Source organism: Panthera onca, chromosome E1 (assembly GCF_046562875.1).
Source record: "Panthera onca isolate mPanOnc1 chromosome E1, mPanOnc1 haplotype 2, whole genome shotgun sequence".
In the NCBI taxonomy this organism is placed as follows: domain Eukaryota; kingdom Metazoa; phylum Chordata; class Mammalia; order Carnivora; family Felidae; genus Panthera; species Panthera onca.
Genome location: NC_138352.1, coordinates 51,786,996 through 51,800,402, shown reverse-complemented (window position 1 = coordinate 51,800,402; position 13,407 = coordinate 51,786,996). Strand labels below are relative to the sequence as shown.

The 13,407-nt window shown below is 46.9% G+C and overlaps 1 protein-coding gene across 1 annotated transcript; it reads right to left on the bottom strand.

Moving 5' to 3' along the window:
- Positions 1-2,727: 2,727 nt before the first annotated feature.
- ANKRD40CL (ANKRD40 C-terminal like) lies at positions 2,728-7,661 on the bottom strand. The gene is given in 4 exon segments (XM_081791179.1): positions 2,728-3,029; positions 3,031-3,041; positions 3,869-4,159; positions 7,620-7,661. Coding segments are annotated over 4 exon segments (468 nt in total). The 3' UTR covers positions 2,728-2,905.
- Between the last annotated feature and the right edge of the window lie 5,746 nt (positions 7,662-13,407).

The window sequence follows — 13,407 nt, the reverse complement described above, 5'->3', positions numbered from 1 at the left end:
AAAACATAATAAAAGCACACTGTATGTAATGAAGTTTACCCTCGTTTAATGACTGGCAGACGTAAAAGGTACGGTTTCTTGAGCACCAAATTTAGGGTCTTAATTGTAGTCCTTTAAAAGCTAGAAGCAGAGCCCAAGTGTATGTTTTCTCCGCGATCACTTATTTTTATCTTTCCATAATTTGCATTTGGGTGTCAGCCAGGGAGCTGCTACTTTTGTAGCTGTGCATTTCTTACACATTCATGCCCTTCCAGAAAGGGAACTTGTTGGGTGAAAAGAGCCATACTCCTGGCTTGTGGTCAGCACATCCTTCCCCTCTTCAAGCTAGAGTGTCAAATCAGAGGGGCTACTCCATTTCGGCCTTGTTCTACTCTGGGTAGGAGTACCAGGAAATGTTAGATGTTCGCTCTTCAAAAGGGAAGTAGTTCAAAGTAGGAATGTACCTGCAGGTACATGAAATTCACCTGTGCCAGCCCCGGACTTCTTACCCCCAACCATGGTCCCCAGGTGAGCCTTTAATCCCCTAGTGGGAGTGTAGGGCTTAGCCCTGAGTTTCTTCTGTGCATCCCTGAGTCCTAGTGCATCCGGTGCTGTTTTGACACCGTGGAAAGGTCTGTGAGCAAAATAGGAGCACCACCTTCTCTGGGTGGAGTCTGTCAGGCCCTGTGAGCTGTGCAGGAAGGATTTCTGCGCTGAGGGGTGGAAGGGAGGTACAGCTGATTTACCAGTCACCTCATTGTAAATGAATGTAGGTTGCGAACGACTAAGAATTCTAGATCATTCTGTCTTGTTTTAACCCAAATGTGTTCTGGAACTTTTTAAGATCGTATCCTAGTATCGGATTCATTTCAACAACTTAAAAATCTTAAAATGACATCAAGTTGGCATAAAAGTTGGTGGAGTTGTAGCTTCCTCAGAAATTCGTTTTTGCAATCTCTGCCATGAAATATAAATTCTAATGAAAATTGCTCTTGAAGCTTCAAATGTTTATTCTCAATCTTCATCCTTAAGGCTATTCGTGTTTGTTACAGGAAGTCAGTTTTTATCATGTTGTTTGGTGCAAACTGTTGATTGGAATGGATATTGAATTTGCTCAACAACCTGGTGATAATTCAGTTGCTGCCCTTGTTGAATTACTGTAACCATGAGGCAACCTGTAGGTTCTGCTGTTAACATAGTGTAAGCTTTCCTCCTGACTGGCATTTTGTAATCGAATTCTACCATATTCACTTAAAAACACAAATGAAAGTCTCAGTTTCCCACAAAGGGTGATTTGGGACCGTTAACAGCCTAATCTGGAGCTCCTGCCCAAATTTTCCTTATTTTTTTAAAGTTTGTTTATTTTGTGAGAGCTTGCGTGCGTGCACGAGCAAGCTGGGAAGGGGCAGAGAGAGAGGGAGAGAATCCCAAGCAGGTTCTGCACTGTCAGTGGGGAGCCTGACACACAGGGCTCGGATCTCACAAACCGTGAGGTGATTGCCTTGAGCCGAGATCAAAAGACACTTAACTCACTGAGCCACCCAGGCACCCCACAGATTTTCCTTATTATTCAAATAAATTGAGAATACCTGAGGGAGGTGGCACTTGGGGATGGACCCCTTGTCATCCTCCAGAATCCTGTGGCACTAGAACAGCGCTACGTGGAATTGGCCCACGTTAGGGGCTGTGTGGTCTTTCAAAAAGACCTGTGACTTCTTCCCAGCTGAGATGCTCCCACCAAAGAGATCCATGGGTACTAAGCAAATTGCAGATTCAGGCCTCGTATACTCGTCTCATTTCTAGGAGTGGAATGGTACATCTGTACCCACATTGTTTAATAAGACTGCTCTTTGGACAGTTGGGTGTCTAGTGTGTGTCCCCCACCCTCCATCAGCCCTGAAGTATTGAGAATTTGGGAGATGAGGCCAATTTTATGTGCTGGGGAAGACAAGACATTGTGCTTGCCCAGAAGGAGCTATGGTATTTTATAGCTCAGTTCCATGGGGATTAGTGGCGACTTTATAGCCCAGGAGTAACGGCTGAGAAAAGAAGTGACCGTGTACAGTGTGTTAACATGGGTAAATGGGGTCAAACAGCACCCGAGTGCTTCCAAAGTACTGGTGGTTCTCAACTAGCAGTTTGGGAGGGTTGACCCAGAAGGATTCTAGATAGTGTGGTGGAAGGAGCTCAGCGTGGGATGGGATGACAGCCTATCTTGGAGCTAGTTGTCGGTAAGGGTGCTTGCCAACTTTGTTCTTTCCATCTGTTTAGTAAGAGTTCACTGCTGTGGGCTGTGCCTTGGCCGTTCTACAAGTTGTATGTTAAAAGTGGCCCCAAAGGTAGTTACTCAAGTCCTGCCATTTTATAGGCAAGTTTAAAAGTGTAAATAGGAAATGATGGTATGACATGCTTTTAAAGATGGAGCATCAAGGGGGGCGGTGGCGCCGGACAGGCTCCGTCTGGAGCATGTGACTCTTGATCTCGGGGTTATGAGTTCAACCTCCATGTTGGGTGTAGAGATTATTTAAAGATTAAACAACAGCAACAACACTGGTTGGACCAGCGTGCCAAGGGGGTCTTGGCTTTTCCAGGTCTGTCAGCTTACCCTCCCCCCAACCCTTTTGTAGTTCACATGAACATGAACAGACCCTGGCCATTTGTCCTGACTGAACCTCAGTGGTACATACCCGTGCCTGATAAGGATTGACCTACAACTCTACAAAATAAACTTGTGTTTATAGGTACCATACTGCACAATTTTTTAATGGCTCTATTTGTCAGAGCACTTTGAAATTTTATCCCGGTCCAGAGAAGTTCAAGACAAGGGAACGATTTTCCAAAGTACCCACATGAAGTTAGCAAACCAGTACTGCATTGTTTATAAAACATAGACTCGAGTTGTTCATTTCTGGGATTTTCTGATAGGTCAGGTTTGCAGTGTGGCTGTTGTGAAGCAGGGCTTCTCTGTCAGGGATGGTGCGTGTGCTACCAATTCAGAGCTTCCATTTTTCATTGAAACGAGTTTTATTTCCTGGAAGTCCTGTAGTCTTAATGTCTTTGTCCTTAACATGCAAAAGAGATTTTTACAGTTTATAAATAACATGTCAAATTATTAAGATGAAAAAGTCTTGATGGCCAACATCTTGGGTTCTTGTCTAAACTCAGGCTGTTTCTGATTGGTTTCTCAGTCTATTCATGGTAAACTCAGCAGTTCAGAAGGTTGTTTTTCCTTTCTTTGGTCTCTGTTGTAGGTTTCTAAGGGGACTATCTATAGTCTCAAATTGATATTGCTGAAGAGAAAACCTCAGGCCAGGGCATTAAAAAAAAAAAAATCCAGAAAATATGATCTTCCTGCCAATTCTTTATACCGTTAGCCGAGACACCAGTGAGTACTGTTAAAGGTATTTTTAAAGCTTTAAAAAAAAATAATGCCCAGAGAAGTGAGATTTTTCTTCTGAAATAAAGAACTGAGACCTGTGTTTTGAATCGGATAAATCTATAAAAATGCAAAACTATTTTGTGTCGTGAGATTACAAAGGCTGACTGTTGCTAAGCAGGTAAGGGTGAGTTAGTATTTTCCTTGCCAGGGATCATGTCACTTACTGTTAACCGGCCAGGTTTGCAGAGGTAGAAGGGGCCATATGCTTTGAACTGAGTCTTAAAAATGGGCACTAAGTTATCATTCAGGCCGTTTTAAAGGGTTTATGAATTTAGGGGTGTAAGTCTGTAAAAAGCACCAGATTGAAAATGACCTAGCTCCTGTGTTTGGCTATCCCATAGCCAGAATGTCCAGTGTCTTAAGTTTTGTTTTCACATTAGGAATGCAAAAGGTAAATGATTAGATTCACAGAACATTAATTTTGCCCACTTAGAACCTTGGAAACCCCACCTTTCTGAGCAGCATGTTTGGTGGCCTTCTGATCTTCACTTGCTCTGGCTTAACCCCTCATTCACAGCAACTCACTTTTAGTAGATTTTGATAACTCAGCTCTCCTCTGTTCAGTTCAACTTCAGTGAAGTCATTTTCTTTGGGCCTCTGAATTCTGACTTTAAGCACCAGCTCTAGATCACCCCCAAATTCATTTGTAAAAGAAACAATACCTAATTTAAAGCCTTTCAGTTGACCTCGTCGGTGATTATAGCATAGGTAATCCCAAGAAAATAATGAATAGACACGGAGCTTTTATTGGTGTATATAAACTTGAAATTATCTGAGGCTTTTCTTGGGATGCTGGGCAAGCTCTGGGGTGTATGCCCCATTATACCCCCCAACAAGCTTGCAGTTTGAAGCCCGGCTAGGATTTAAAATATGCAACGAATATTTAAATGTGTTACCCTCGAGCAATCCACGGTGGGTGTTTGAACCTGCTGGTTATTTGGAAAGCTTGAAGGAAATGTTTAGCCCTGGGGTTCTGTATCCTTCAGAAGCTGTTGTGCCTAGGTGCAAATCATCCTGTGTGACTCCTACTGTACCCCCCTCCCCAGGACTTCAGGGTGACAGGCCCTGAGGTAGTTCTACCGCCATCTTTTTTGGAGACTGTGGTGTTGAGTCTCCAAACTTAGCTGTCCTTAAGAAGGAGTAGTTGACTGAAGGTGGAAGGACCCAAATGGAATTTGGCTTTGCAACATGGTCTAGGGGCTGAGTCCTCACCTAGACAGGCGTCCTCAGGTGTGGCATCACCTGGGTCAGTTGGCAACTGTGGACTGGCGCCTTGTTGCTATTCACCTGGGAAAGAATTAGAAAGCGTTGAACAGCAGCACCTCCGTGTTTGGTGCTCTGCCAGATCCGCCAGTTGAACAGGGACAATGATGCCCCCTCTCCACTTCCTGCTCCGCAGTTCCGCCGCCTCCTCGACCGAGAAGCCAAGTCCTGAGAAGGGCAGTAATTATGTTGAGACTTGAAGAGCAATTTTCCTTAATCACGGCCCAAATCATGAAGAGGCGCCGAGACGCTATTTTTAAGTGGTATGTAATCTGGGGAAGAAAGACAATTTGGGTGCTCAACTCGAGCTCCTACTTAAATATTTTCGGCACTGAGAGCTTCGTGTCCCCGGTTCTCCAGCAGAGCTCTACAGCTAGAAGAGTCCATTTCTTGGGCATTTTCTCAACCAGAGGGAAGGGGAAGGAATGAATGTTCCTTTCCAGGTGCCAAGGCCTTTCCCATTCTTAACGGTGTCCATCCTGCACGTGGAGAGTCTGCACCACGCACGGTGCCCCACCCTAGGGAGATGATTAGAACCACCGCCACAGAACCCCGGAGTGGTCTCTGCCGTAGAGTTTACAGATGAGCAGGAGAGGGCGAGAGAGGGAGAGGTAAATCGGGTGACCTCAGGTAAAGGGTGAAATGTCAGTCGTGAGGGCCAGATACACAGCACGGAAGCACGGAAAGGGGTCAAGGAAGGTCTCCCTGAAGGCAAGGCCTTCGAGCTGACATCTGAGCGGTGAGTAGGCTTAACCAGATCCAGAGGGAAGAAGGGCCTTCCAGGGCTGGGAACAGCAGAAGGAACCTGTGTGGATGGAGTGGTGCTTTTGAGGAAAGATGGGCAATCCAACATGGCCACCGGGCAGAGCTCGTTGGGGGCAGTGGCCAGGTTGGGGGAGCCTGGACGTTGGGGGAGCCTGTGCCGTCCAGCTCGGGAGCCGTGAGTCCTGTGAAACGAGATATGCTTATTTCATAAAAATACATAAAATAGGGGCGCCTGGGTGGCTCAGTCAGTTAAGCATCTGACTCTTGGCTTCCACTCAGGTCACAATCTCACCACAGTTGGTGAGCTCGAGCCCCGCATTGGGCTCTGCACTGACAGCTTTGGAGCCTGCTTGGGATTCTCTGTCTCCTCTCTCTGCCCCTCCCCTGTTCTCTCTCTCTCTCTCTCTCTCTCAAAAATAAATACATAAACATTAAAAAACTAAAATACAACTTCAAAGACAGGAACAGTGAAATATTTACTTTTCAATATTGGTTCGACGTTGAAATGATAATTTTGATATGCCGAGTGAAGTAAATTATTAAAATTAATTTCACCTGTCTTTTTTTTTTTTTAATTTTTTTTTCAACGTTTTTTATTTATTTTTGGGACAGAGAGAGACACAGCATGAACGGGGGAGGGGCAGAGAGAGAGGGAGACACAGAATCGGAAACAGGCTCCAGGCTCCGAGCCATCAGCCCAGAGCCCGACGCGGGGCTCAAACTCACGGACCGCGAGATCGTGACCTGGCTGAAGTCGGACGCTTAACCGACTGCGCCACCCAGGCGCCCCTCACCTGTCTTTTTTAAATGTGGCTGCTAGGAAATTTCTAATTACATGCGTGGTTTACATCATATTTTTACTGGACAGCACTGGTCTAGGTGAAAGATTTTGGTTTTTGTTCTAGAACAACACCCAGCCATTAGATAGTTCTCAGCCCAAGGCTGTCCTAATCAGATTTGCATTTTGGTGGGGAGGGGGGGTGGGAAACAAGACTCACTGTCCTCAAAAGAATCCTGTGGGGTGTTGACATCATTCCCATTTTCAGACGAGACATTTGAGGCCGACGGGTGAGGTAACTTGCTTCAGTTTGCTCCATGAGGAAATGGCAGGACCCGGATGTGAACAGGGCCAGCCCCATCGGCGGAGCCCAGAGCGAATGGAAGATCCGCAAAACGGCTTCCCCAAAGCGGCACCCCCTACCAGATGGGCGACCCCCAAGCAATTGCGACCCCCCGCCTGCATGCATCTGTACCTGGATGGGGGTGGGCGAGAGGTTCCCGTCTCTTGCCTGCCTGTGGCCCTCAGAACATGCCCTTGCCTTGTCTGCCTCAACTCCCAACTCTTGCTGGAATCCCTGCCAGGGGCCGAAGGTGACAACAGAACCAGGACTCTGGTGGAGGTTATGCGGTGGGGGGGTGGGGGGAAGGAGTGGGACCTCGCACCCCCGGGAGCCAAGGCTCCGAGCTCCCAACCCCTAGCACATGCTCCACTGTCTCAGCTGACTTCACTTACCAGACGGACTGCAAGATAAAATTATTTCAAATGTCAAGCCAGTGACCACAGAGCATTGCATCCCAAGCGTGGGGCCCTGCACGGCTGCTGGGATCACAGGCCCAAGAAGCCAGCCTTGCTTTGGACTGAAAAAGTATTCTTTCCACACGGCCCAGGGCCTCCCAACCTCCCCCAGGACAGCGGGATCTGTAGTCTTGTCTTTGCCCTGCACTCTGAGCCACGGAGCCAGCCCCTCTCTCGGGAACCCCTCAGCGCTGGCGAGCCTGTCTGATTAAGAGACCCTGGACCGGGTCTCTCGAGGAGGTCAGAAAGCATGCCCTTCGAAGGCACGCAGATTTGGGTCTGAAGATTTCCTCTGACGCAGCAGCAGTGGCTCATGAGACAAGTTACTTCACCTCTCCGAACTTCAGTTTTCTGCCCTGGAAAATGGGATTCGTAATCTCTGCCTTCGAGAAGTTGCAAGGACCAAGGAAGAAGTGAGCGCCAGCGATTGCTGGCTGCTATTACCCTTCGTCACAGCTATGGAAGCTTGCCTCCCCCTGCAAGGACCCTTGGTCTGCTTCCTTCGCTCCCGGCTTCACCAGTGGCAGAGCTGGCGAGGGCCACCGGCCCCTCCCAGATCCCTGAGGACTCCATGGGAAACAGGTCTTCTAGACTCACCTGCCGGCTTCTTCGTGTCCCACGATCAGGACATTTGGCCATGATTCATCAGATCACTGTCCCCTCTGGCATGTGTGCACGAGCTCACAACCACATAAGCACCTCCAAAAGCCCCAGTGCGTCCGTCTGCAGGGCAACAAGCGTGTTGTGTCGCCAGCCTGGTGAAATGGGGCAGGGGGTTGCCATGTTATAGACGGGCCGAGTAAGACTCAGCGGTGTCATAAGACTTGCACGGAATGATGTGAGTGAAGTTCGAGGCTCCCTCCTCCCTCAGGCTGTGTCCATCGGGTAACACCCGTAGGCTAATAGTGCTCGCCCAAGGGAATGCGCCCCTGGAAGGCTCGGCCCCCAGCCCCCAGCCAGACCCAGGCAGCGTTAGCCTTTCCTCTCTGGAAAAGGTTAGCAGCTACTACATCAGGGGTAAGAAAAGCCAAACACTTAGGTTCTTGATTCGAACAGGCTTCTCGTCCTCCCCGTTCCCTCCCCCATTTCGCCTCCCATCCTGTGAGGGAGGGAGACCAATCATGGCCCAAACCCCAATGGGACACTCAAGAAAGCGGGAAGACCCCAGCCCACAACTGGGAGACTCTGCCGTCGACCATGATCCCAGATCCCTTGATTTCAAACATTAAACTGGAGGAGGCAAGGACTGGAGCAGGACGTTCGATGAAGGGTGGGTGGGGCTAGGCCAAGTCCCAGAAAGGGCTGCTGCCTCAAAGGGGTGCTGAGGATAGGAGCCCACGGGTCCGGGGACGACTCTCACATTTCATTTAACTCTCCAGGGACAGGGCATCAGAAGGCCGGAGGAAGCCAAGGAGATCATAGCTCACAGGTTCTCATCACCCAGGAAGCCTTAAAAACAGTGGGTGCCTGGGTCCCACCCTCTGAAGGGTCCAACATCGTTGGTCTGGGGTGCCATCTGGGCCCTGGAATATTTAAGAGGTCCCCAGCTGATTTTAATGTGTGGCCCCAGTTGAGAACTGCCGATTTGGTCAAACTGCTTAAGGAGCAGATGAGGGTAATGGAGACCCGAGGAAGTGCTCACTGATGGTCGCCTGGGCTGCCGGGCACAGGGCTGGGGCCAGCTCCGGGCCGCCGGGTCACCAGCCCGACGCTGCCTCCCCTCGGCATGCAGTGGTGCCCTTTCTGCCAGGAATGGAGGAAGGTGGGGCTCCAGCAGAGAAGGAAGCAGCCTGAGAATGGGGAAGAGAATGCACTTTGGCCAGTCTGGCCACCAGGGTGTGGTCAACCATAAAAAGAGCCATTCTTCGCCTCGGTCACCTGAGTGGGCGGGGGGCCTAGAGATGAGGAGGGGCTGGAGATAAAAAGGCTTGGGCTGAGGGGGAACCTCCATCCATTTCCATTCATGACTCTGTCCATTCACTCACGCGCTCCCCATTCACGGATCCCTTCATTCACATATTCACGCAACAAGGCTCGCTTTTTCTTCTCATTTTCGGAGCTCTCTTTTTGGGTCCCTTTTAATGTATTTAACTTGTTTTCAATCAGAATATTGCATGCTCTGGTTTCAACCGTCTAATGTTGCTCAAAATCGGGGCCATTAGCTAGGAAGAAGGCAAAGTGCCTGGTGGGGAGGGAGTCGCACAGGCCTTGGTGTGGGTCTTTTTCATTCATCATGCCGGGCACTCTGTGGCCCCTTTTATTTATGCCTTAGCTTTAGGGGCGCCTGGGTGGTTCAGTCGGTTAGGCGTCCGACCTTCGGCTCAGGTTGTGATCTCACGGTTCGTGAGTTCGAGCCCCGCGTCGGGCTCTGTGCTAATAGCTCAGAGCCTGGACCCTGCCTGGGATTCTGTGTCTCCCTCTTTCTGCCCCTCCCCCTCTTGCCCTTGGTCTCTCTCAAAAATAAATAAAACGTTAAAAAAATGTATTTAGGGGCGCCTGGGTGGCTCAGTCGGTTAAGCGGCCGACTTCGGCTCAGGTCATGATCTCACGGTCCGTGAGTTCGAGCCCCACGTCAGGCTCTGTGCTGACAGCTCAGAGCCTGGAGCCTGTTTCAGATTCTGTGTCTCCCTCTCCCTGACCCTCCCCCGTTCATGCTTTGTCTCTCTCTGTCTCAAAAATAAATAAACGTTAAAAAAAAATGTATTTAAGGGGCACTTGTACCCCAATGTTTATAGCAGCACTTTCAACAATAGCCAAATTATGGAAAGAGCCTAAATGTCCATCAACTGACGAATGGTTAAAGAAATTGTGGTTTATATACACAGTGGAATACTATGTGGCAATGAGAAAGAATGAAATATGGCCTTTTGTAGCAACGTGGATGGAACTGGAGAGTGTGATGCTAAGTGAAGTTAAGTCATACAGAGAAAGACAGATACCATATGTTTTCACTCTTATGTGGATCCTGAGAAACTTAACAGAAGTCCATGGGGGAGGGGAAGAAAAAAAAAAAAAAGAGGTTACAGAGGGAGAGAGCCAAAGCATAAGAGACTCTTAAAAACTGAGAACAAACAGGGTTGATGGGGGGGTGGGAGGGAAGGGAGGGTGGGTGATGGGTATTGAGGAGGGCACATTTTGGGATGCACACTGGGTGTTGTATGGAAACTAATTGGACAATAAATTTCATATTAAAAATATTTTTAATGTATTTATGTGGTTTTTGTGTGGGGGGGCGTAGCTTTTTATTTTTACATAGTTTCAAACTTACATAAAAGTTGCAAGAATTTATACCCTTTACCCATGGTTCACATTTTGCCACATTTGCTTTAAATTTTTTCTAAATATGTATATATATGTATGTGTGTATATACACATTTCCTCCCCCTCAACCATGTGAGAGTAAGTTGTAGACCTCATGTTCCTTTCTGCCCAAAGACATCAGGGTGTCTTTCCTACTATGAAGGCTATTCTCTTCCATGGCAGGATACAAGGATCAAACTCAGGAAATCTAACATCGATATAATGTCATTACCTAAACCTTGGTCCATACTCAAATTTTATCGATTAACCCACAATGTCCTTTTTTGCTTTTTTTTTTTTTTCCTTCCGCAGGATTCAATTCAGGATCATGCACCGCATTTAACAGTCAAGTCTCAAATTTCTTTAATCCGGACTAGTTCTTCAGCCTTTGTTTTTCATGACATTGACATTTTTGAAGGATCCAAGCCAACAATTTTGTCATTCTTCCCTCAGTTGGCTTTGTCTGATGTTTCCTCATGATTCGATTCAAATTAAGCCCTTTGGCAGCAATGCTGGAGAAGTTCTGTCCTGTCTCTCTTAGTGCGTCCACACCAGGGGGCACGTGTTGGTTTGCCCCATTTGAGGGGACGGTGACTTCAATTACTTGGGAGAGGAGGCGTCTGCCAGGTTTTCCTCTGCAGGCTTTGTTTTCCTCCCTTTGTAATTAGTGTGTATTTTATGGGGAGATATTGTGAGACCCGAGTTTTCAGATCTTCACCCCTTAGTATTTAGAATTCATTGAAGACTTTGGCTTGAAGCAATTGTGATGCGTAATAATTGCAAAATGGTGATTCTTGAATTCCATTATTCTTTAAATAATAATATACCAGATATTATATAAATATTTGGTATTCTACTGTAAGGAAGAGATTTCCTTCTCATTCCTTCATCCGTCAGCAATATGGACTCATGGGTTCTTACTTTATATGGTGGGTTATGATCCATTACTATCATCATTTAAAAATTTTTTTAAATTTTTATGGTTTCTGCTTTAAAACATTTTATGTATTTATTTATTTAAAAAAGTGTTTTATGTTTATTTATTTTTGGGAGTGCGAGAGACAGAACATGAGTGGGGGAGGGGCAGAGAGAGAGGGAGACAGTCCGAAACAGGCTCCAGGCTCCGAGCTGTCAGCGCAGAGCCCGACGTGGGGCTCGAACTCGCAGACCGAGAGATCATGACCTGAGCTGGAGTCGGTGGCTTAACCAACTGAGTCATCCAGGTGCCCCAAAGATTTTATGTATTTAATCTTGACAACCAATGTGGGGCTCAAACTCATGACCCTGAGATCAAGAGTCACACACTCTACCGACCCAGCTGGCCAGGGGTCCCTATTTTGATGTTCAAATGATCCCAAAATTATACAGTATGTACTTCCCATATTCTGTGACATATCTCCATCGTTTTATGAGCACTTTCTTAATTTCTGGCACATCAAGATGTTCTGGGCTCAACTTGTGCCTCCCCACCCCAGCCCTGGAATCCGTCGCTGCTCCAAGAAGCCAGATTCCTTCTAGTGGGGGGAAGAGGTGTACTCATTCCTACAGAGATGCCAAGAAGAATGCATCGGGACCCTTTCAGTGGACAGAACTGGAACCACACATACACACTTGCATATACACACATATGCACGGACTTCCATCATCCCCCAACATCGGGCTCTCCCTGGCTTTCTTCAGTCCCATATTACAACTCTCTCCCTCAACAGTGGGAAATCAGGCTCCTAACCCCTTTAATGTATTTACTCATCTACTAATCCTACAATCCACAGAAAATAGTTCCAGTGCTGCTCGTTTGAAACCACAGGTTCCGGGGCGCCTGGGTGGCTCAGTCGGTTGAGCGTCCCACTTCAGCTCAGGTCATGATCTCACGGTCTGTGAGTTCCAGCCCTGCATCGGGCTCTGTGCTGATGGCTCAGAGCCTGGAGCCTGTTTCAGATTCTGTGTCTCCCTCTCTCTCTGACCCTCCCCCATTCATGCTCTATCTCTGTCTCAAAAATAAATAAACGTTAAAAAAAATAATAAAAAAATAAAAAAATAAAAAGAAACCACAGGTTTGTTGTTTGTGATTGTGCTTTAGAGTTCTTCCCGAACCTTGTCGATACTTTTTTAAGCATATGAAACATGGTGTGGTTCTAAGAATCAAAACTGTACAAAAATGTATATTTAGAGAAATATCATTTGGCATTTCTGCCCCTTCCATTTGGTTCTCATCTATTTCCTGTGGGAAACGAATACCCGTAGTTTTTTCTTTTTAAGTTTATTTATTTATTTAGAGAGAAAGCACACGCGTGAGGGGGAAGAGGCGGAGAGAGAAGAGAATCTCAAGCAGGCTCCATGCTGTCAGCGCCGAGCCTAACGTGGGGCTCGATCCCACAAACTGTGAGATCATGACCTGAGCTGAAATCAGGAAACTGACGCTCAACTGGCTAACCCACCAGGTGCTCCCTATCTCTGTAGTTTTTGAGCCATCATTTCTAGATTTCTTTTTGCAGAATTAACCAGGTGGATGTTTATTTTCTTGTTATTTCTTCTTTTCTTACAGAAAGAGTAGTACATATATTCTTTTCTACCTTGCTTTTTATTCACTAAACAATCCATCTGGAAGTTATTTTATTGTATGTATGTATGTATTTAATTTATTTTTATTTATTTATTTTTTTAATTTTTTTTAAACGTTTATTTATTTTTGAGACAGGGAGAGACAGAGCATGAACAGGGGAGGGTCAGAGAGAGGGAGACACAGAATCTGAAGCAGGCTCCAGGCTCTGAGCTGTCAGCACAGAGCCCGACGCAGGGCTAGAACTCATGGACTGCGAGATCATGGCCTGAGCCGAAGTCGGCCGCTTAACCGACTGAGCCACCCAGGCGCCCCATGTATTTAATTTATTTTTAAAGATTTTATTCTCAACTAATCTCTACACCCAACATGAATCTCGAACTTATAACTCTGAGATCGAGAGTCTCATGCTCTACTGACTGAGGCAGCCAGATGCCCCTGGAAATCGTTTTATATCAGTTCCTAGAGATCGCCTCCCCACTACCTGTATGGGCATTCTGTAGTCGATTCAATTAATTGCCTACA